Raw genomic sequence first — 22,429 nt, 5'->3', positions numbered from 1 at the left:
ACTTAGTAGCAACATGCTTCGTCCGTTCGTGATACACAGAGTTCTTTGCAAGCGCCAATGCACTCTGTGAATCACAATGGATTTTAATACTTCCTTGTGAAAAACCCAATTCATCGCAAATGCCTTTTAACCAAATGGCCTCTTTCACGGCTGAAGAAAGAGCCATGTACTCAGCTTCAGTTGTTGAAAGGGCCACCACAGACTGTAAATTTGATCTCCAACAAACTGTATTTCCCCAAACTTTGAAAACATAACCTGTCACAGATCTCCTTCTATCCAAATCTGTAGCATAGTCAGAATCACAGTACCCTTCAACACTGAAATTTGAACCTTTAACAAACGTGAGATTAACCTTTGAAGCACCCCTCAAATATCTCAAAACCCACTTAACCGCTGCCCAGTGCTCACGACCTGGTTTTGACATAAACCTGCTAATAACACCCACAGCATAAGCTAAATCTGGTCTTGAACCAATCATGGCATACATAAGGCTTCCCACTGCACTTGCATAGGGAATCCTTTCCATATGCTCAGCCTCTACCTTCAATTCTGTCTTGGTCAAACTTTTTAGCTTGAAATGTGATGCTATAGGAGTAGACACCGACTTTGATTCTTCCATTCCAAAACTCTTCAAGACCTTCTCAATGTAGTTCTCTTGCGATAGAATCAATAATCCCTTCTGTCTATCCCTTTGAATGTCCATACCCAGAATCCTTGATGCTTTTCCCAAGTCTTTCATCTCAAATTCCCTGCTTAAGCTGTCCCTGATCTTTCTAATCTCTGATTTATTCCCTGAAGCTATAAGCATGTCGTCAACATATAGAAGAAGATAGATGGCTTTATCTGTCTTTATGTTTTTCATATAAACACAAGGATCGAAGCTGCTTCTCAAAAAACTTTCCCCCTTCATGAAACTGTCAAATTTTAGATTCCATTGTCTAGGTGACTGTTTCAATCCATATAGGAATTTCCTCAGAAGACACACCTTATTTTCTTCTCCCTTCTTAATGAATCCTTCTGGCTGACTCATCAATATCCTCTCATCCAAATTTCCATGGAGAAAAGCTGTTTTGACATCAAGCTGCTCCAGTTCATAGTCTAAATTCACCACCAAAGACAACATTATTCTGATGGACACATGTTTCACAACAGGTGAAAAGATTTCATTAAAATCCACTCCCTCCTTTTGTGAAAACCCCTTTGCCACAAGCCTTGCCTTATATCTCTGTTTTTCCACGCCTGGAATTCCTGGCTTAAGTTTAAAAATCCACTTGCACCCAACCAGCTTCTGTTTATCGGGCTTATCAATCAAATCCCAAGTGTGATTCTTTTCAAGTGAATCCATTTCCTCTTTAGCAGCATTATTCCAGTGTTTCCACTTCTTACTCCTTTTTGCTTCCTCAAAAGATTTTGGTTCATCAGTCTCTATATCTTCGGCAACAGATAGAGCATATGCCACAAAATCTGAGTCTTCGAATCTGGAAGGAGGCCTGATATTCTGTCTCCTATTTCTGTCACGCGCAAGGAGATATCCTTCTAGAGACTGACTGTTCTCTGTCTCGACTTCCTCATTAAAAGTTAATCCTTCATCACTTTCATTTTCTGATCCTTCGGAATCACTAGAGCCTTCTAAGTTCTCTGACTCAGACTGGGAAGCAGATTCTCCACCTTGAGATGAAGTCTCACCGTGTTCATAACTTGGTCCCTGAATAAGCTGCGTATGAAATTTCACTTTCTTATCGGACTTCTTCCTTATTTGTCTTTCACTGGAATTTTCAAGAGTTTCGCCTGTAGAAGATAATGTATCCTTGTAGATCTCATCTTCCCTGAATACCACGTTTCTGCTAGTAGTACATTTCCCATCCTTTGGCATCCAAACTCTATATCCCTTGACACCAAAAGGGTATCCCAGAAAAACACCTTTTTCAGCTCTTGGACCTGTCTTTTCCTGGATGGTATGAACGTATGCTGAGCAACCAAACCTCCTTAGATGTGACAACTCTGGCTTATGTCCTGACCACACCTCCTCAGGAAGTTTAAACTCTAGAGTGGAGTTAGGTGTTCTGTTAATCAGGTATACCGCTGTAGAAGTAGCCTCAGCCCAAAACTCTTGTCCTAAACCAGTTTCTGCAAGCATACTTCTAACTTTGTCCATAATAGTTCTGTTCATCCTTTCTGACACACCATTTTGCTGTGGGGTGTAAGTGCATGTCCTGTGGCGCTTTATCCCAGATTTCTTACACAAATCATCGAACTGTGCATTACAAAATTCTAGACCATTGTCGGTGCGCAGGCACTTTATCTTTTTCTCCGTATGACTCTCCACAGCCTCTTTCCATTCCTTGAACTTATGAAATGCTTCATCCGTAGTCCTTAGGAAGTAGACCCACACTTTCTTGGAGTAATCATCTATAAAACTGATAAAGTATTTACATCCTCCCAAGCTCTCTGGTGTTGAAGGAGATCCCCACAAGTCTGAATGGACATACTCAAGAATTCCTTTTGTTGTGTGTTTGGCTGATGGAAAACTTTGTTTATGTGATTTCCCTAAAACACAGCTCTCACAGAAATCCATCTCCCCAATCTCAGCTTTTGGCAAATATCCTTCACGGGCAAGAACCCCCATATTTTTAGAGCTCATGTGGCCAAGTCTAGAATGCCATAGGGAGGTCATTCTGTTCTTGGCATCTACGAGGTTTACCTCTGCCTTACTCACCGTACCCTCAAGGTAATAAAGGCCGTCATTGTATTTTCCAGAAATTACCTTTTCACCATCTTTGTAGAAAGTCACTGTGAACTCTTCTCCTTCATATTTGCATCCTGACTTTTCTAGCATTCCGTAGGAGATAAGGTTTCTGCTCATGTTTGGCATATACCTCACGTCGGTGAGAATTACCTCAGTTCCATCTGGATTAGTGATTTTTATCTTTCCCACTCCTTTGACAACACTGTGTGTATTGTTTGCCATCAGAACCTTTCCTCCATCGACTTCTTTAAAGTCAAACAGTAGCTCCTTATCAGGTGTAATATGAAAAGTGCAACCTGAGTCCATTACCCACTCATGTTTCGAGTGATTAACGCTGGCTGTAAGAACGAGAGGCTGCTTCACCTCAGAAACTACATTCGCTGAAGACTCTGCACTCTTCTGTTTCCCTTTGTTCGGACATTCTCTCTTCCAATGTCCATCTTTACCACAGATGAAACATTCTGATTTACCCTCCTTATTTGTTCTGGTCTTGGATTTCGACCTGCCATCACGACTTTTTGATTTTCTGAGTCTCTTGGAGTTCTTTCCGTTTCCATTCTCTGCTCTTTTCTCAGGTCTCCCACGAGATTCAACATACAGTCCTTCTGAGGCCGGTTTGTTTTTATTTAGCAGACCCTTCTGCCTTAATTCAGCTTCCTTTGAATAGGCAGCAACAACAACTTCATCAACCGTAATAGTATCTTTTCCACTGCCGTATTGGAGAATATGAACTAAGGGTTCATATGCTGCTGGGAGTCCAGAGAGAAGTTGGATGGCCTGGTCTTCTTCTGAGATGGTAATCTTTAGACTGTTTAGGTCTTGAACCAGCTTAAGGAAATTATCCACATTCTCTTCTATGGATTTATTTTCTTCCATCTTATAACAGGCAAACTGTTTCTTCAGATAAATTCTGTTGGGGAGTGACTTAGTCTGATATATCCTTTCAAGTGCTTTCCATTGTCCAAGTGCAGTTGGTTCATGCATAATCTTCCTCAGGATCTGGTCGCTGAGACAAGTTCCAAGCAGGCTTCTAACCCTTAGGTCCTTCGCTGCCTTCTTGTCATCCACTTTCCTCTCCGACGCATCAGCTTTTGCGTCTTCACCAAAAGGATTTTCTACTGGATCAGCATAAACCGTGAAGTTCTCCTCTAATACTGGAAGCAGACCCTGAATGTCCAGCTGTCCCAGCATCTTGTATTTCCACATGCCAAAATCCCCTTTCCCATCAAATTTATCCATTTCAAATTTGCCTTGAGTTGGTTCCATCTTGATCGATGTATTGCTTCCTTTTCAGGTCACGAGATAAAAGATGAGAATGCACCAAGAGTAAAGCAACACAGATCACAACTTCGCTCCAATTTAACTCGCCACAATGGCGATGGCCAGAACAGGAAACTGGTTCAAACAGATCTCACAAAAGATCTACTCCTAGAACCAGTTCAAGATAAGTTCTTCGTTTCTGTTCTTAGATTCACCACTCCTCAATCCTAGCAAGTCAACCTGGATTGCTCTGATACCACTTGTTGGGAATATTAACTAGGATGACTTAACGATTTTCTTATCTAAGTCTGGTGAATCTAAAACCTTAAAGAACACGGAACACAATTTTTGGTCACCCTGAGTTCACCGTAAAAGGCTACGTCTCAGGGGAGGGAGACTCAGTCCCTCAACTACTTTCACTATCGATCGAAGTTACAGGACCTAACACAGGTTCTTTCTTGTTACAGAATCGATCTACTTTGAGCTTTACAAGAAAGAGATTAGGAAGCGAATCCTCAAGAGAAAGCTGGGAAGAAGAAGACCTCGATGACGGAATCAATCTTCTTCCTTAGATCAACTTCGCGATCTCTCTATCTGCTTCTCTAAGCTCGTTGTTCTTCGGTATTGCTCTCGACCTCCTTCAAGTTTCGTTCGAGACGACGCTCCTCTTCCGTTGTAACAAACCTTATCCGACTTAATCTCTCTGCAGGCTTGGAACTCTTTTTGGGCCATTCCTGATCACTGCTGGCCCAGCTGCAAATTAGTCGGACCTGGGCCGTTAAGCCCACTCGTTGAATGTAGCCAATTAGACCTCACACTAGCTGATAAGAAAAGTAATTAAAAACCAAAGATGAAAGGTGTTCATCAGCTTTCAGATCATTGCACTTTCATGAGTCAACCTTTCATTTATACGAAGTTGAGATTGCCAAAAGCTCGTGCAATGTTGTATATAATAGCAAATCAGATTGTTCCAGCTGGTTTAGTGTATTATTAGTTTTACAATAAATAATATAAGCAGGTAAGTAGAAACTATAATTAAGGATACTAAAATATTAATTTTAAATTCCATTAAGGATACATATTTGCCTATAAAGTTTAAGCATAAACCAAGTCCATCAAATCAAACAATAAACACTTCACCAAGAACAATATGGCTCCACTTCACTTCACCATTTTAATCTTCTTCTCTTTCATTTTCGCAACCTCAACGTCAAGCTTGGCTCCACCACGTCACCCATTCGATCCCATGACCGAGACCGAACTCAAACTCGTCCGAACCATCATCAACAAATCATACCCTATTGGTCCGAACCATAAGTTCACTTTCCAGTACGTTGGTCTCAACGAACCCGACAAATCTCTAGTCTTGTCATGGCACTCATCAGCAAACCACACCGTCAAACCACCGCCACGTCAGGCCTTTGTAATCGCTAGAGACAACGGAAAGTCCCGAGAGATCGTTGTTGACTTTTACTCTCGAGCCATTGTCTCGGACAAGATCCACGTAGGCAATGGTTACCCTATGCTCACAAACGACGAGCAAGAAGCTGCCACCGAGCTTGTTCTCAAGTTCAAGCAGTTTCGTGACGCGGTCACGAAACGCGGCTTGAACGTTTCGGAGATTGTGTTCACGACGTCAACGGTTGGATGGTACGGTGAGAGTGAGGCCGAGACGGAGAGGGTTATGAGACTGATGCCGTTTTATCTTGACGGCACCGTTAATATGTATCTTAGACCTATTGAAGGAATGACGATACTCGTTAATCTTGACGTGATGAAGGTAACGGAGTTTAAGGATAGGTTAACTGTTACTATGCCTAAGGCTAACGGAACTGAGTACCGTTTCTCAAAGCTTAAGCCACCATTTGGACCGACGCTCCAAAATGCCGTCGTTTTGCAGCCGGACGGTCCAGGATTTAAATTCGATGGCCACATCGTGAGGTAAATGATTGAGATTGACAATTATGTCTTATGTTATGGGTCTCCTCTCTTTGGCCACACACGCCGTTATACTGTTATAGATAAGATTTTGACAATAATATTTATGCTATATCCTATATATGGAAAATAAAATTTTAAAGCTTTCATCTTAAAGAGTCAAGTTCTCTGAATTTATTTTCTTCTCCTCATTTAGATTTACGAAAACATTTTCTGAATTTTATGTTGAATATATCAAAAAAAATTACTGAAGTTTCAAATTTTCAGTTAACTCTTGCTTATAAAGTTTTTTCATTAAACCAGCCAACGACCTAGAAATTTTTTGAAAATCCCAATAAGGCAACATCTTAGCTTTCTTTCTATTTGTGGTTGTTACTTCTGTTGGCACATCTCTAAGCTGAAATTTTAAGACCTTTGAATGACTAAAGTGATTATATTGACTATCTCAGTTGTATTTTCTTATACTACGATTAAAAAGAAACTAATCAATGTGTTGCTTCACATATAATTTTCAAGCTATTTTTGCCAATGAATTTTTAACTAGTGGTCTTTTTTTTGTTAATTTCGTTAATTCTCTCGGATTTAAAATCGAAAATGTCAAAAACTTTCGGCTAGCTTTCACTATTTTAGTATTTTTCATAATATGTATAGTTACCACCTGAAACATGTGTTGTTAAGATGGAAAAGTTAATGAAATTTGAAAGTTTTGTACTTTTTGAACCTTTAAAGACATAAAAAAATTATTGTGAAGACACATACACAATAAGTTTGTCTCAAACTTTTTCTTTCATGTTGTGGGGTTCTAATATTAAAATTTACTCCTCCATTCCCCACACAGATACTATTGAATTTTGATTCAAACTTTGGAAACTCTATCTTTTCATGATATTTGATTTTTTTTTCATGAATTCTTGTTACTTAAAACTCGGTCTATGATTTTATGTAATACGTTCACCGTTTTTTTAATAAATCAGTAAATTTAGTAAAAGTTAACTAGATAGTATTACAATCAATGTATAGAATATAGGTGACAAAATTCCAGATCAAAAACTTTAGTGTGTTTCCAATAATTGTTAATTTCTTGCTATTTATATAATTTGATCTTTAAAATAGTTTGTTCACACTAAACAAATTATGCGTCCACAATATATTAGAATACATTATTTTTTAATATATATACATGTATATATATATATATATATTACCATATATTATGAAAGATATGTGTCATCTGATACCAATCAATTCCAAAATTATATATACTTATATTAACTTCATACAAAACATTTTGGTGAATAGATGGGCAAATTGGGAGTTTCATTTATCTTTCGACGTTCGAGCTGGTATCGTAATCTCCCTTGCGTCCATTTTCGACATGGATGTGAACAAATCTAAGCAAGTTTTATACAAAGGCCATTTATCGGAGATGTTCATACCTTACATGGATCCAAGTGACGATTGGTATTTCATTACCTATCTTGATTGTGGGGATTTCGGTTGCGGTCAATGCGCTGTGTCCCTTGAACCATACACTGACTGTCCAGCAGGTGCAGTTTTTATGGATGGGCTTTTTGCAGGTCAAGATGGAACTCCGGCGAAAATCCCAAATGTTATGTGCATTTTTGAGAAATATGCTGGAGATATCATGTGGAGACATACAGAAGCTGAAATTCCAAACTTAGAAGTGATTAAACATCTATATTTATGATGCTATAAATATTATCATATAAATTCTTTATATAAATTAATTTAATTCATTAAATATGTAATGATGCAGATTACAGAGGTTAGACCGGACGTAAGTCTTGTAGTCCGAATCGTAACGACCGTGGGGAACTACGACTACATAATTGATTATGAATTCAAGCCTAGTGGTTCCATCAAAATGGGGGTAAAACAGTCTTATCTCGCCTTACATAGATAGCTACCATGCATTTTTCGTTTATACATTTAATATTAACACGACACGTGAATCATCACTGAACATGACAGAAAATAAGAAAAAGATGAACAAGATCAGGATAAAGAAAAAAACAAATAAAATCATGATTGAGCCACATCCACCATATCCGGATTGTCGATTTTTTTTTTTTTTTTTTTTGGCAAATGGCTTATCGACTTTTTGCTTCGTTACGTGTTGGCCATTCCAATGATTCCAATTAATTATGTTCGTCTGAATTGGCTATTTTAGTTTTCTTAGTTTCTAATCATTGATTCCATGATATTATCTCAATGATTTTAGAGTCGAATTTTTCTATTTCCGTCGGCAGATCAAAGAATATATCATCTATCAAGTGATACAAACCAGTCCATATGAAACACAATAAAAATTATAATAACCATTTTTTTTACGTAACAAAGTGAAATTCGTTTGTTTTGTTTGTTATCACAATGTAATTTCAATAACACTGATCAGTGTATACTAGACTCAGTTTGGATTTCCATTGACTTACAATGTTCTTCCTAAACTACATTGTTATATACATTTAATATGCCTAGGTCGGCTTAACCGGTGTTCTAGAAGTTAAACCGGTGGAATATATCCATACATCAGAGGTTGGAGAAGAGGACATCCACGGTACAATTGTAGCCGACAATACCGTCGGAGTCAACCACGACCATTTCGTGACATTTCGTCTCGATCTTGACATCGACGGTACAGACAATTCTTTTGTCCGTAACGAACTTGTGACGAAAAGAACCGCGAAATCTGTTAACACACCGAGAAAAAGCTATTGGACTACCAGGCCCAAGACGGCCAAGACCGAGGCGGAGGCTCGGGTGAAACTAGGATTAAAGGCGGAGGAGCTGGTGGTGGTTAACCCTAACCGGAAAACGAAACATGGCAATGAAGCTGGATACCGTATACTTTCTGGGGCAGCTACAGGCCCACTTCTGGCCTAAGATGATTACCCACAGATCCGCGCAGCATTCACCAACTATAACGTGTGGATCACGCCGTATAATAGGTCGGAGGTTTGGGCAGGCGGTTTGTACGCCGACCAGAGCCATGGCGATGATACATTAGCCGTGTGGTCTCAAAGGTATAATTTACATCTCTATCACAAATTTTTATTATATTTTCTTACGTTGCATGACCTGATATATTACCCTGTACATCAACAAATATAGTCAGTTAAAACATGAACTGATAAAAAAATTATTCTTGAAATTTCATATTTACAAAATTTATATATATATATATATATTTTAAAATCATTGGTGTGAATCTGATTTTGTTATGTGTTTTTAATTTTGTGGGGCTAAAATTATGCCATTGAATGTGACAGGAATAGAGAAATAGAGAACAAAGATATAGTGATGTGGTACACCATCGGATTCCACCACGTCCCAAGCCAAGAAGATTTTCCGACGATGCCTACTTTGTCCGGTGGCTTTGAACTCCGACCAACCAATTTTTTCGAGCAAAATCCTGTTCTCAAGAGCAAACCTATCAAGCTTACCACTGCTAAAAAATGCATTCCCAAAAACGAATGAGAATCTTGCGTAAAAGTATTATTGATGAAATTGATCTACATCATTTGATGAACATCCAAATGATGAACTGTAACGAAGAACGATTTAAGAAATAATGGTCTGGTTTCCAATAAATTATTTTTAATATATTCATCATCTTCGTTGATCATAAGACACCATAAAGAGTTACAGCATACATTGAGAATAACTAGCTAATCACTAGTTCATACTAATTCATCCAAATTGTGAGATTGATATTTTATTGAATGAGTATCTTAATATCTTATCAACATAAATAGAGAAAAAAAGGGAGAAAAGAGTCCAAAATTGATCCACAAAAGTATCTTCTCTTCATATTCCTAACGAAGATTCAAAATTACACCAACTTTATTAACACAAAAGCCAAGCAAAGAACCCAACAACCCAACCATAACAACAAAGAACAGATCCACTCTTTTAGAAAACGCGCATATATAAGTATGTATGCATTCACAAATAGTTATTCTCTGAAAATTGTGGAGTAAGTAATCTTTCCTTAATTTTCAGGGGATTTAAGAAAAAATTATCAATATGAAGGTTCTTGAACAAGATCATACTCGGAACAGGCGACCCAAGTTCTCTCTCGTTTTCATATTCATCTTTTTCTTTGGTCTCGCCGCGTTTTTCTTTTGCCTCGCGTCTGAGTTTCACAAAGCTAAGGTGAATGGTTTTGCAAAGTTTACTTGTTACTCAAGTTATTCATTTTATGTTCTAAGAACACAAGAATCTGGTAAATATATATTTTTTTAGGGGAAAGATCTGAAATGGGATGGAGAATCGTGTTATCTACCCGGACGTCATGCTTTCGGGTTAGGAACCGCCGCTCTGGTATGTGTTTCAGTTGCTCAAATAATCGGAAACGTTGTGATCTGCAGAGGTTTCTTGAAAACAGAGGAAACGGAAACGTCGTCGTTTTGTATATTACTTATGTTGTTTTCTTGGTATGAAAGATGCTTTCTTAAATCAAATTGACGAAGGTTATAGATAAATTTGTAGCTAATAAGTTGTTATAATACTTTAATTGCAGGGCTAATTTTGCGGTTGCGGTTACGTTAATAAGCGTTGGGGTAAGCATGAACAGAGAGCAGAGATACGGCAAAGGATGGCTAAACGGTGAGTGTTACCTTGTGAAAGACGGTGTGTTCGCAGCGTCCGGCGTTCTGTGCGTTACAACGCTGGGTGCGGTTCTCGGAGCGTTTGCATCCAACGTCAAACCATCATTACAGGTTGAGACTCAAAACAAAAGTCATACCCACAATGTATAGTAGTTTTTTTTTTTTTTGCCCCTTTTAACTCCGTAACTTAACTAGACAACAAAGAAATTAGATCAAATGAGAAGACAAAATCTTGATCATTGATATTCATATATTAGATACTAATTAGATTGGGTAGTACACTGTGAAACATAATTTTTTATGTGTCGATCATTGATTACTTTAATGATAAAAATGAAAGGATAACGTTTGCAGTTAAATATTTAATCCGTATATACGTTTATAATTTACAAATGCTATTTGATAACTGTTTTTTTAAATGACAATCAAACAAGGCTTAGCGTGAGAATCTACGTTTAGGAAAAAGCTATGTTTTCTTTAGGAAAAAGCTATGTTCTTCCTTTTGAGGCCAACCAAAACGTGTTTTGGCGAGGACCATGAGATAAAGAGAGATGGTGAGGTGACAGTGTTTCCAAATTGATGGAGACTGATCGTCTAATCAAACGTAAACAACGTCTCACTTCGCTATTTTTAATAGACGACGACGTTGCTATATACACCCAGTAGAACACATCTTCTCTTTTATAAATTTAGATCCTCTGTTTCCAACGCAGTGTAGGAAAAAAAAAACTATTAAAGGCTATTAAAAGTTGTTTCTTGAGCCTCAAGCAATCCGGCAAAAATGCAATAATTTTGATAGGCCTTTCTTTTTGGGTCACACAGCACAAAATTTTACACTAACCAACTTATGTTTAGACGGAAGTTTAACAGTAGATTTCAGAAATAATGATTGCATTTGAAAAAGATGATTAAATGTGTTCCATTAGCACTTCATTTTTAAAATATTTTTTCAGAGGAAGAAGAGTCTCAAAAAGGGAAAATCCTATCTTTCTGATAGTAGTTTTATAATGAAACACATCAACAAAAGAGAAACTGATAACGCCTTCATCAACAAAACAGGTATCGATTTAAAAAATTTGATGAACTCCTCCTATGCGAACTAAAACAACAGATATTTGAGAAACTAGTAAGAGTCTAGTTATGAACATTGCTCTGTACAGAACAGAACAAAGTAGCCAAGAGGAAGCAAAAGATGAGAATGAGAGACCATATATGTATAGGGAAGTAACATGACTCGATATGTATTTGCAACGAAACAGAGTCACTTTGAAGTTGAAGTGGAAGTGGAAGATGATGCTTCACCGGGAGTAGTCTTCTCATCATCCTGAGGACGATAAAAAAGCATTTGAAAAACTTCCCATTTATACTTCTCTTTACTACTAGGTTTCAGTTTTTACCTTAGTAGTAGTGTTGGTGGTAGGTTTTGGCTTTGGCACACGAATCACCCTCAAGTCCTGTTTATGAAAAGAAAACAATTTTGACTTGGTATAAAATGGATATATACGATGGCTATTAGAACATCAAATCGATTTCAATTATAATACCAACCTTGATATCTTTCAGAAAAAACTGGTAACACCCTTCAACACGCTTATAACCAGCAATAACCTTGGTGCGCGATACTGTGCAATCACAGAGGCAAATCATGTCACCCAAAATCCACAGAACAACAATTAACATACAGTGCTACTTAGTCTAAGAATGAAGACAAATACACCAAAAACAACAATCACAAGTCAGAAACCTTCCAAGAATATCAGCACGTTTTACAAAATCTGCCAAGAAAACACTCAAAATCACATTGAAGACGAAGAACACACAGTGCTTATTCCAAGAAAGAAAGCTCATTGGGAAGACAAAAACAATCACAAATCAGTATTCCGCTCATAAACAGTCAGAATTTTTTCAGAATCAAAACCTAGTCGATCGATGAAGATAATGATCAATAACCAGCGGAACAATAAGAAGAACATCATCCATGAAGCAGTATTTTCGCTCAAACAAAAACGGAAATCCAAAAAGAAAAAAAAAATCGAACAAAATTCAGCAGCAAAATCTGTCAAGAAAACGATCGAAATCCCAAGAAAATCAGCATTTCGATGTACTCGCATCATAAAACCCAATCTATCGACGAGAGTAACCATCAATTCCATCGTACGAACACCGAATAAATCCAAAAATTCTGCATATCCCAGTTTCGATTCCTCAAGAAACCAGTGAAATCAACTAAGTTCTCGACCTATACACAATCATCTCGAACTTCGATTGAATCTATAAACCTAAACTCTCGAAGAATCAACAATTGCGATTCCCGTATTCGCATCAGGAAACACCAATTACAAAACCTAATCCGCCAAATTCACGCGATTCCACTTTTCGCAAAGAACGAACAAATCAAATCAAATCAAAAGAAAACGCGAAAACAACTTACCATCGTCGATCCCGAAACTAGCATCCTCTGGGTCGAAGAAGTAGACCGTTCCTTCGTAGAACTCGTCGCCCGTCGTCGATGTGAAGCTCACGTAAGATCCGACGATCAAGTCTGGAGAGTTTGTGGAGTCTTGGCTCGCCATGGCGGAGATTCTGTATAACTGTTTCCTTCTCTAAACTTCTACAGGAAGATTCTGTTATAGAGAGTCGAGAATCAGAGCGATGATTTTGATTCCCGTGGAGATGTGTACCTTCTTTATATAGGTCTTTGGAGGGAAATGCGATTGCAATTTCTTCCTCACGCCAATTACAAAAAAGTTCGTTGCTTTTCAGCTTTTTATATTTTAAAATTGCAAAAAATAATAAATGATCGTATGTATTTTGTTAAAAGCTATTTATTATTCACACAATATTTCGATTGGTTCATTTCGATAATTTAGGCTGTTTGGCTTATTTGTTACGAAATGTTTTTCACCGAATTAAAAACCAATTGCTCTTGGTTTGGTTTGGTTTAGTTATATTAGAATATATATCTAGATATATGATTGTCGACGATACTCGAAAACAATGATATGTAGATAAATCATTGAATTAAGGTAATATACCATTGTTTTCGAGTATTGTCATTTTAAAATTTTGGGCTATTTATGAGTCCGTCCTGTTAGATTAAAATTCTACTTGGTTTATGAATTTAGAGCTAAAGTTCTAGTCCTTACAGTGTGTAATGTTTGGCATTTGATTTTAAGATAAGATCTTTGATGGAACATTTACCCAAGGAACAAGAATAGAGAAAAGAATTTTCAATAATTTAAATCAAATCATATAAAAATCTCTTAATCGCTTAATCTCACAATGACATTTCTCTGTATAGTGGTAAGAGAGGTTATAAACTACGTACATTACTGGATGCTACGTACGGTTCATAACTTCATTTATCTATGTTATGTATAAGGAATATAAGTAGAAATATGTGATATTCAAGAATCACTGTGAATGTGGATCTAGGCGGAGAGATCCCATCTTGTTCTCAATTGATTTGGATGATGATGATCCACCATCTCGATTATTGTTCTGACCATCCTGACAAAGAAAACATTTCAAGAATTCCCCAATCATATATATATCTTTGTTTTTAAGATCTTCATATGGCATACTATTCTTGTTATAGATTGCAGTTTTCTTTTACCTGAATGTTGATTGGGTTTTGCCTTGCAACAACATTTACTTGCAACTCCTAGTTACAACCAAGAAAACATTTTGAAGTAGTATTATTTAGCAAAAAAGAAAACAAATTTGAAGTAGTATACTAGTATTTATACTAATATACAATAATATTTTATAGAACATAAAATTTTATACCGTAATGTCGTTTAGATTAAAGTGGTTAAACCCTGAGACATGTTCATATCTCCCATCCACCCTCCACACACTTACTGTACAAAACCACATGCAAAAAAACATTTCACTCACAAATAACTTAAAACGATATAGAAATTTAAGAAACAAACAAAAACGAGAGTAGAAACCCTAATTCAATTCTTGACAACTAAACCAGAAAATTAGCCAGATTTGACGATATTTACAATCTAAAATTTCCAAACATTCATCATTACTCTCCTAAGAAAAACCTACGTTCATATATTAACCTGCGTTTTTTTTCCAAAATTAAAACTAACTTACCGTTCTGAATTCCAAAAAGAGAACCATTTGGTTGTGGGCTAAAGTAGAAGACCGATCCCTGATACCAGTCTCCCGTATTCCTCATCTTGAAGCGAATCATGGTTCCTATGTCCAATTCTTGAAAATTTCTTGAGTTTTCGTTCGCCATTTTTTTGAAGAAGATTTGTCTGATTTTGTGTATGTGGTTTTCTTATTCTATGGGGAGATTTTGTTTGTTCTCTGACTCAGAGCAGAGTATTTATACACCATCTGGAGGGAAATTAATGTGCTTCAATATTCTTCTCTTCTAAACCAAAAGACAATTTCTTTTTCTACAAATACTTTCTCTGTCTATTTAGGAAAATATTTTAGAACAAAATTCTGATAAAGTTACTTTCTTACAATATTTTTCGTCAACTTATTGTCATTTTTTCATTCACATTTGTTTCTTTTCAACTTTATTACTCTTTTTGTTCAGCTTATTGTGCATGGACACGGTTTTTCACATTTACCAAACCATACAAGAATACAAAACAATGTCCATGCAAAATAAGTATAATATGCTTGCTTAGATGTAAAACATTGTCTATGGATGTATACTCTATGCCAAAATACCACCGTTTGTTTATTTTTTTTTTATTTTTTTTTTGCTGGCAGGATTAACATATATATGGTATTTCAAGGCAATTATACTACATTAACGTAGAGATTTGTGTTATGTTTAGTTATAATGCGGATCCTTAAAAAATAAAATAAACAGATGAACTTATATATCTTTTACCTTGATATAATTTTTCATGAATGTAAAACGTGTACTACATCTAGGAACACTTTAAGAGGTAGGAATCATGAAGAAAATAAACGTGTACTACCCAATTGATAGACTTTCCTTGTTTTTCTCTAAGCTAGTTAATCTATTTTTGAATATTAACTACAAATCGCTCTCATTTTTAATGATATTAACAGTTTTATTCAAAAAAATAAAAAATAAATAAATTTGATACCACCTATTGTTAGATCGTTGCGTACTTTTTTTTGTTACTACTAGTGACATAATGACATGTGACAAGCATTCTCTAAGGAAAAGCATTTGTGTTTTACGTATTGTCAAAAAGTGTTAAAACGTGGAAAATTTTGAAGTGGCATGTAAGATACCTGATGTAGAAGTTTTGAGTGGGTTTTAAATAGGCCGTTTTATATACCATTTAAGGTTTAGTTTTCCCAGATCGATTTTTGTTTTTCTTTTTGGGTTAATGCAGTCAGTTTACTTTAATAATTAGTTCCGTACAAATAACTGCATGTTGTATCAATTAGTTATTAGATTTTCGTTGAAAACTGGTTCTATACAACAAAATTTATCATCAACGCTGGAAATGGGGGGGAGGGGGATGAGCTAGGCATAGAGGGGAGGGGATTGTTTTTAGAAAATAGGCGTATTAAGCTAAAAGGAAGCCTAATTTTGGGTACAATTGGCGCATTTCATTCCTAACAACAACTAATCTTTCGAGAAACTCTTCTTTCTTTTTTTCCAAATTAGTGATTGAGTTAGTAACTTAGTTCATGCACTCAATATTCTTATTTCTTGAAAAACATCAGAATTGTTATGGATCAAAATCGTCTGCAAGTAAGGGAAGGACATGTGGAAATTTTAGAACACTAGCTTCGTGATTTTTTCTTAGGACATTCTGAAGGTTTTTTATTTTATTTTTGGAACACTAGCTTCTTGTGTAACACCACCTATAGTAACTTAGTTCATGCACACAACATTCTGAAGTTTAAAATTAATAATTTTGACCATGAAATTTGTCGAAACAACAAAAAAATTGAAAAACAAGGACAAAAGTGAGTTTTGTGATGTTAAATTAATAATTAAAATTAAAAATCTGTTATACTTAAAAATTTTGAAAAATTATTTTTAGGTGACAAATTTAGAAAATCGTGTTTTTGCAATAAACGAATGAGAGAAAGAACACTATAGAGAAAAAAGTTGAATCGAGAGAGAAAAAAAAAGCTAGAATTTGATTAGAATTAAAATGAAAAATGAGAAAATGTCGTTTTTTCAGAAAATATTTATTTTATACGAGTATTTTGGATAGAGCAGAAGAGTTAGCAAATTATATAATACGGAACATTCGAGCGTGACCATATCATTTTGCTATCTGGTTGACAAACGAATCCGTGGACATGCGTTGTGTATGTAGTAGTGTAGAATCGGTTTAGTGTTTTGAACATAATATTGGTTAAATAGCTCCCATTTTTAACCGAAATCTTGGTTAAACTACTCCAGATTTTAACCGAAAACCCGGTTAAACAACTCTAAATTTCGACTGTTGTAAACACACACGCGTGTTGGTTTTGCAATCGAGGACCACCTGGTGGCTTATTGAGCTAAAAGCAAAGACAAACAAGAGACTCTCTCGTGGTTACTAAAATCTCTTCACGTTTTTCATCTTTCAGATCTGAGCTCCGTTGAATCACAATTATCACCGGAACGGTCACGGGAAACAAAGCATAGAAGGTGGAAGAGGAATTTTCGCATGGTCTCTTTTCCGATTTCTGATCGGAAGAACCCTAATCGAAATCCAAATCCAAATCCGAATCCTATCGCCGTTTCGTCGTTAATCGATCAATCATCGGAGGAGAATTTCACTGGTCGAAATTTGGTGCTAGAGATTTGATTTGAGTGTGAGTGTGTGTGTGTGTGTGAGAGAGAGAGAGAGAGGATGGAGCAGCTGAAGACAATTGGGAGAGAGCTAGCGATGGGATCGCAAGGAGGTTTTGGTCAGTCGAAGGAGTTTCTCGATCTGGTCAAATCAATCGGTGAGGCACGATCCAAGGCCGAGGAAGATCGGATCGTGCTCAGCGAGATCGATATACTGAAACGGAGGTTGTTGGAGCCAGATGTGCCCAAGAGGAAGATGAAAGAGTACATTATACGCCTCGTTTACATTGAGATGCTAGGCCACGACGCTTCCTTTGGTTACATTCACGCCGTGAAGATGACCCACGACGATAATCTCCTCCTCAAGCGTACCGGTTACCTAGCCGTCACGCTCTTTCTCAACGAGGATCACGACCTCATTATCCTTATCGTCAACACGATCCAGAAAGATCTCAGATCCGATAACTATCTCGTTGTTTGTGCGGCACTTAATGCAATCTGTAGGCTGATCAACGAGGAGACAATCCCGGCGGTTTTGCCTCAGGTGGTGGACTTGCTTAATCACCAAAAGGAAGCTGTGAGGAAGAAAGCCATCATGGCTCTGCATAGATTTCACCGCAAGTCTCCTTCTTCGGTTTCACATTTGATCTCCAATTTCAGAAAGAGGCTATGCGATAACGATCCGGGAGTTATGGGTGCGACCCTTTGCCCGCTCTTTGATCTCATAAGTGAAGATGTTACATCCTACAAGGATTTGGTCAGCAGTTTCGTCAGCATTCTTAAACAGGTCACTGAGAGAAGATTGCCAAAGAGTTACGATTACCATCAAATGCCTGCACCCTTCATACAGGTTCGGAGTCATATGTGTCTTAGCTTAACTTTTAGTATTGATGATCAAGTTCGTCACTTTATGTCTTTTATGCCTCCATTTTTCTTTTAGATCAAGTTGTTGAAGATAATGGCGCTACTGGGTAGTGGTGATAAGAGTGCAAGTGAAATCATGTACATGGTGCTTGGAGATTTGTTTAGAAAGTGTGATTCTTCTACCAATATAGGAAATGCGATCCTTTATGAGTGTATTCGCTGTATTTCTTGTATAATTCCAAATCCCAAGCTGTTAGAAGCAGCTGCTGATGCTATCTCCAAGTTTTTGAAGGTTTGTATTCCTTAAATGTATATAGATACTCTACTTAATCTTATGATTGTATCTAAATCCCGGGCAAACTATTTGCAGAGTGATAGTCACAATCTAAAGTACATGGGGATCGATGGTCTTGGTCGATTGATAAAAATAAGCCCTGACATTGCTGAGCAGCACCAACTTGCTGTGATAGATTGTTTGGAGGTGAGCAGCCATAAAGGAAACCTTTTTAGTTGTTTGTGTAAATGTGCGCGCATTGGCCTGATGTTTCTTTCGTTGCTACGTTCTGACAGGATCCAGATGATACACTAAAGAGGAAAACTTTTGAATTGCTGTATAAAATGACCAAGTCCTCTAATGTCGAAGTTATTGTTGACCGAATGATTGATTACATGATTAGTATCAATGACAATCATTACAAGACTGAGATAGCATCTCGTTGTGTTGAGTTGGCGGAACAATTCGCTCCAAGCAATCAATGGTTCATCCAGGTAGCAAGCCAACCTCCCTTGTACTCAGTGTACTTATTTACCTTCGTCTGGGCTGACAGAATTTTAAAATCGCTCACACTGCAGATCATGAATAAAGTCTTCGAGCATGCAGGAGATCTGGTAAATATTAAGGTGGCACATAATTTGATGCGATTGATTGCCGAAGGATTTGGAGAGGACGATGACGATGCAGACAGCAAGCTTAGATTATCAGCTGTATGTTTTTTTTTCTTTCCATTTGTGTTCGTTCTGCGTTTATGTGCAAAGAGATTGCTAGATCTAGTTTTGGTGCTATATGGACTTTTTCATCAGAGAAACGAGTTTATATCTGAAATGGCAATCTTAAAATTAGGATTTGTCCGAATCATATTTCGTACTTCATGGTTGGTTTAGTACTATGCTTATGAGTGTGCTTTTCTTGATGCAGGTAGAATCATACTTGCAGATTATCAGCGAGCCAAAGCTTCCATCCCTGTTTCTTCAGGTTGATTTTGTTTTCCGGTCTCTCCACATTGCATGTCTTTTTTCACACAGAATCTATGCTTCTGACTTGGATTTAATCTCCAGGTCATTTCTTGGGTGCTTGGAGAATACGGCACAGCTGACGGGAAGTATTCTGCTTCCTATATCAGTGGAAAGCTGTGTGATGTGGCAGATGCATATTCTAGTGACGAAACTGTTAAGGTACTTCCTCAGCATTTAAATATTATGCACCGAGAAAACCATTGCATGCTTACGTGTTTTAGGCTTCTAGCAATTTGATTCTGTTTATTAGCTCTTGTAACATTCGACTTCTCTTTTAGATCTCCACTCTCTGTACTTTCATTTGGAAAACATGGTGGGACTGAGTTCCAATTAATAATAACTAACCCATTGCATGCTGACTCGTCTTTTTAAAATGGATCAAACAAGGAATTTCTTATCCCGTAGAAGTCTGACCAGGATTATTTACTAGTACTGTAGTACATGTACAAGAATGTGATGGTGTTACTGGCTCACCTTAAAAAACTTTCGAGTTGCTACGTTTATATTTACTGCTTGAAAGATGGTAATGGTTTTCTGTTCTCTTTGAAGGGTTATGCTGTTTCTGCACTGATGAAGATCTATGCATTTGAAATTGCATCTGGGAGAAAGGTGGATGTGTTGCCAGAGGTCTGTATCGTTAGACGGTTCTGAGTCAAAAAATCCAATCTATAGCCTGCTTTGTCACAGACTGATTGGTTTCTTAATGCAGTGCCAATCTTTGATTGAAGAGCTACTGGCTTCACATTCAACAGATCTTCAGCAACGTGCATATGAGCTTCAGGCTCTCCTTGCTCTAGATGCCCGTGCTGTTGAGAGTATAATACCTTTAGATGCTAGTTGCGAAGATATCGAGGTAACGTTTTCTTCTTCATGCGTTCCCTTTGAACGTGGATTTCTTGAATCTTATGGTCTTTTTTTCTGAATATAGGTTGATAAGGATCTTTCGTTTCTCAATGGCTACATCCAACAAGCTATCGAGAGTGGAGCACAACCTTATATTTCCGAGAGAGAGCGCTCGGGAATGTTTGAAACAACCGATTACCATTCTCAAGATCATCACGAAGTTCCATCTCATGCTCTCCGGTTTGAAGCTTATGAACTTCCAAAGCCATCAGGGCCACCACAAGCTTCGACCGAGCTTGTTCCAGTTCCCGAGCCTTCTTATTACAGCGAGCCACACCAGCCAGTTTCAACCTCTCTGGTGTCTGAACGAGAGTCAACAGAAATCAAGCTGCGACTCGATGGAGTTAAGCAAAAATGGGGTAGACCGAGCTATCAGTCGACCACATCAGCTTCTTCTACTCCTCAACAAGCAGCGAACGGTACCACTACACACTCGGATGGAGGAGGAGGAGGAGCCGGTTCATCAAGCTCAAAGCCTCGAAGCAGTTACGAATCAAAGAAACCCGAGATCGATCCCGAGAAACAGAGACTCGCTGCATCCTTGTTTGGCGGATCATCATCATCAAGGACTGATAGAAAGTCTTCTTCTGGTGGTCACAAGCCTGGAAAAGGAACAGCTAGCAAACCCGCAACTATCCCCAAGGAAAATCCAATCCCTGTTCAGCCACCACCAGACTTGCTCGATTTTGGCGAGCCAACCGCTACAACAGTTACATCGACGGATCCTTTTAAAGAGTTGGAAGGGCTTCTAGATTCTTCGAGCCAAGACGGTGGCTCAACCGATGTGATGGGACTATACTCAGATGCAGCACCTGTGACGACAAGCACAAGTGTTGACTCTCTCTTATCAGAACTGTCTGATAGCTCCAAAGGAAACGCACGCACGTATCAGTCTCAAGCCTCAAAAGGACCAAACTCAAAGGAAGCTCTCGAGAAAGATGCTCTTGTAAGACAAATGGGTGTGAACCCAACAAGTCAGAACCCTACACTGTTCAAAGATCTCCTCGGCTAGAAGAACCATTCTCCACCAACCAAAACCATCCATCATCATCATTTCATATTTGGTATTGTGTTGTGGAGTTTGGGGAATCGTATGTTTCTGATTCAAGACCAGCTTTTTGTTGTACCCAAGTTTCTTCTCATTAGAAGAAACTTTTCAGTTTACAAAACACAAAAGAGTGAGAGGTAAGTCACGTTTCGAGAATTTTTTTTTTTGGTTTCTCTTTTAATTTTGGAGTCATCAGTGAATGGTTAACGTACGGCCGTTGATTTTGAGCTTCCCATGTTGTGTCTATAGAACATTTGTATCATCTGTTACTTTTAGAGGTATTTAGTTTTTCTTTTGAAATACAGTATACTCTTCGTTTCAGATAAAGTGTATATTGTTTTACTCATCATTTTTTTTTAAAACAGATCTTTGAAAACTAAATAAAAAATCGAACATATGGATTTTATTATTGAAAATTGTGAAGAATAACCAAAATCCCTTACATATTTCACCAAATAAACAATTTTTTAAAACTGACATATTGTGTATAAATTATAATATATACAAAATTACCTTTATACACTATACGTACAAAACTACGAAAATGTTCTTTGTATTATACATTTTTCGTATTTTGTCGTGTTCATTCTTTTTTTCTTCTTTTCTCTTAATTGAGTTGAATCTAAAAAAAAAAAAACAAATTCAATTTGCAATCCAAATATACATTAAAAAAGGAGTTTTTTTCTGCATATATTATCGTTAAATGTTTTTGAAACAGATACAAATTTTTCAAAAAAATAGATAAACATATATAACTAAAAACATACATTCTATATAGAATACAATAGTTTATCTTTCTATGTATTTTATATAAAGAATGACGCATACTTTATAAGAAAACGAACACTATATTGAATTAGGTTAAACTACGAAGCAATAAACTACCAATGATCGAATATTATTACATACGATTTTTAATAATGGTCACATTAATAGTTATTTTTTTATAAATATTTAAACTTTAGCAAGTAGGATAATATACAGAACAAGTCCAA

At 37.1% G+C, this 22,429-nt stretch overlaps 5 protein-coding genes across 5 annotated transcripts; 3 read left to right on the top strand and 2 right to left on the bottom strand.

Annotated features, from left to right (window-relative positions):
• The first annotated feature begins 5,027 nt into the window (after positions 1-5,027).
• Positions 5,028-9,421, top strand: LOC18991911 (primary amine oxidase 2). The gene is made up of 5 exons (XM_024153201.1): positions 5,028-5,947; positions 7,244-7,628; positions 7,722-7,835; positions 8,444-8,988; positions 9,235-9,421. Exons 1-4 carry the CDS (start codon positions 5,157-5,159, stop codon positions 8,846-8,848), a joined length of 1,695 nt encoding a protein of 564 aa, XP_024008969.1. The 5' UTR covers positions 5,028-5,156; the 3' UTR covers positions 8,849-8,988; positions 9,235-9,421.
• A 514-nt stretch (positions 9,422-9,935) lies between these two features.
• On the top strand, positions 9,936-10,910 carry LOC18991910. The gene is given in 2 exon segments (XM_024153198.1): positions 9,936-10,401; positions 10,488-10,910. Coding segments are annotated over 2 exon segments (648 nt in total). The 5' UTR covers positions 9,936-9,991; the 3' UTR covers positions 10,726-10,910.
• A 764-nt stretch (positions 10,911-11,674) lies between these two features.
• Positions 11,675-13,201, bottom strand: LOC112084156. Its single transcript, XM_024153354.1, has 4 exons — positions 13,007-13,201; positions 12,124-12,197; positions 11,973-12,029; positions 11,675-11,899 (listed from the first exon to the last, which is right to left on the bottom strand). The coding sequence occupies exons 1-4, from the start codon at positions 13,146-13,148 to the stop codon at positions 11,837-11,839; spliced, it is 336 nt and encodes a 111-aa protein (XP_024009122.1). The 5' UTR covers positions 13,149-13,201; the 3' UTR covers positions 11,675-11,836.
• Positions 13,202-13,841: 640 nt separating this feature from the next.
• Positions 13,842-14,876, bottom strand: LOC112084151. Its single transcript, XM_024153329.1, has 4 exons — positions 14,686-14,876; positions 14,365-14,438; positions 14,192-14,239; positions 13,842-14,085 (listed from the first exon to the last, which is right to left on the bottom strand). Exons 1-4 carry the CDS (start codon positions 14,831-14,833, stop codon positions 13,990-13,992), a joined length of 366 nt encoding a protein of 121 aa, XP_024009097.1. The 5' UTR covers positions 14,834-14,876; the 3' UTR covers positions 13,842-13,989.
• Positions 14,877-17,387: 2,511 nt separating this feature from the next.
• On the top strand, positions 17,388-21,790 carry LOC18991909 (AP-4 complex subunit epsilon). Its single transcript, XM_006415247.2, has 10 exons — positions 17,388-18,176; positions 18,267-18,482; positions 18,561-18,671; positions 18,761-18,958; positions 19,043-19,174; positions 19,386-19,442; positions 19,526-19,642; positions 20,033-20,110; positions 20,193-20,336; positions 20,412-21,790. The coding sequence occupies exons 1-10, from the start codon at positions 17,388-17,390 to the stop codon at positions 21,396-21,398; spliced, it is 2,829 nt and encodes a 942-aa protein (XP_006415310.1). The 3' UTR covers positions 21,399-21,790.
• Positions 21,791-22,429: the final 639 nt, after the last annotated feature.

The sequence above is a fragment of the Eutrema salsugineum genome, unplaced genomic scaffold (genome assembly GCF_000478725.1).
Source record: "Eutrema salsugineum unplaced genomic scaffold, Eutsalg1_0 scaffold_5, whole genome shotgun sequence".
Lineage (NCBI taxonomy): Eukaryota > Viridiplantae > Streptophyta > Magnoliopsida > Brassicales > Brassicaceae > Eutrema > Eutrema salsugineum.
Note: the sequence above shows the minus strand (reverse complement) of the source record. Positions and strands in the feature narration are given on the sequence as shown.

Excerpts from the sequence above, each read along its gene's own strand:
- LOC112084156 (XM_024153354.1), bottom strand. The coding sequence starts at position 13,148 with ATGGCGAGCCAAGACTCCACAAACTCTCCAGACTTGATCGTCGGATCT. Across the intron at positions 12,198-13,006 it reads TAGTTTCGGGATCGACGATG|TATCGCGCACCAAGGTTATT; the intron begins GTAAGTTGTTTT and ends GTGATTGCACAG. Across the intron at positions 11,900-11,972 it reads CCACCAACACTACTACTAAG|GATGATGAGAAGACTACTCC; the intron begins GTAAAAACTGAA and ends TATCGTCCTCAG.
- LOC18991909 (XM_006415247.2), top strand. The coding sequence starts at position 17,388 with ATGGAGCAGCTGAAGACAATTGGGAGAGAGCTAGCGATGGGATCGCAA. Across the intron at positions 18,483-18,560 it reads CTATCTCCAAGTTTTTGAAG|AGTGATAGTCACAATCTAAA; the intron begins GTTTGTATTCCT and ends AACTATTTGCAG. Across the intron at positions 19,443-19,525 it reads TTCCATCCCTGTTTCTTCAG|GTCATTTCTTGGGTGCTTGG; the intron begins GTTGATTTTGTT and ends TTTAATCTCCAG.
- LOC112084151 (XM_024153329.1), bottom strand. The coding sequence starts at position 14,833 with ATGGCGAACGAAAACTCAAGAAATTTTCAAGAATTGGACATAGGAACC. Across the intron at positions 14,439-14,685 it reads TCTTTTTGGAATTCAGAACG|TAAGTGTGTGGAGGGTGGAT; the intron begins GTAAGTTAGTTT and ends GGTTTTGTACAG. Across the intron at positions 14,086-14,191 it reads AAAACCCAATCAACATTCAG|GATGGTCAGAACAATAATCG; the intron begins GTAAAAGAAAAC and ends TTTCTTTGTCAG.
- LOC18991911 (XM_024153201.1), top strand. The coding sequence starts at position 5,157 with ATGGCTCCACTTCACTTCACCATTTTAATCTTCTTCTCTTTCATTTTC. Across the intron at positions 5,948-7,243 it reads TTCGATGGCCACATCGTGAG|ATGGGCAAATTGGGAGTTTC; the intron begins GTAAATGATTGA and ends TTTGGTGAATAG. Across the intron at positions 7,836-8,443 it reads GTGGTTCCATCAAAATGGGG|GTCGGCTTAACCGGTGTTCT; the intron begins GTAAAACAGTCT and ends TAATATGCCTAG.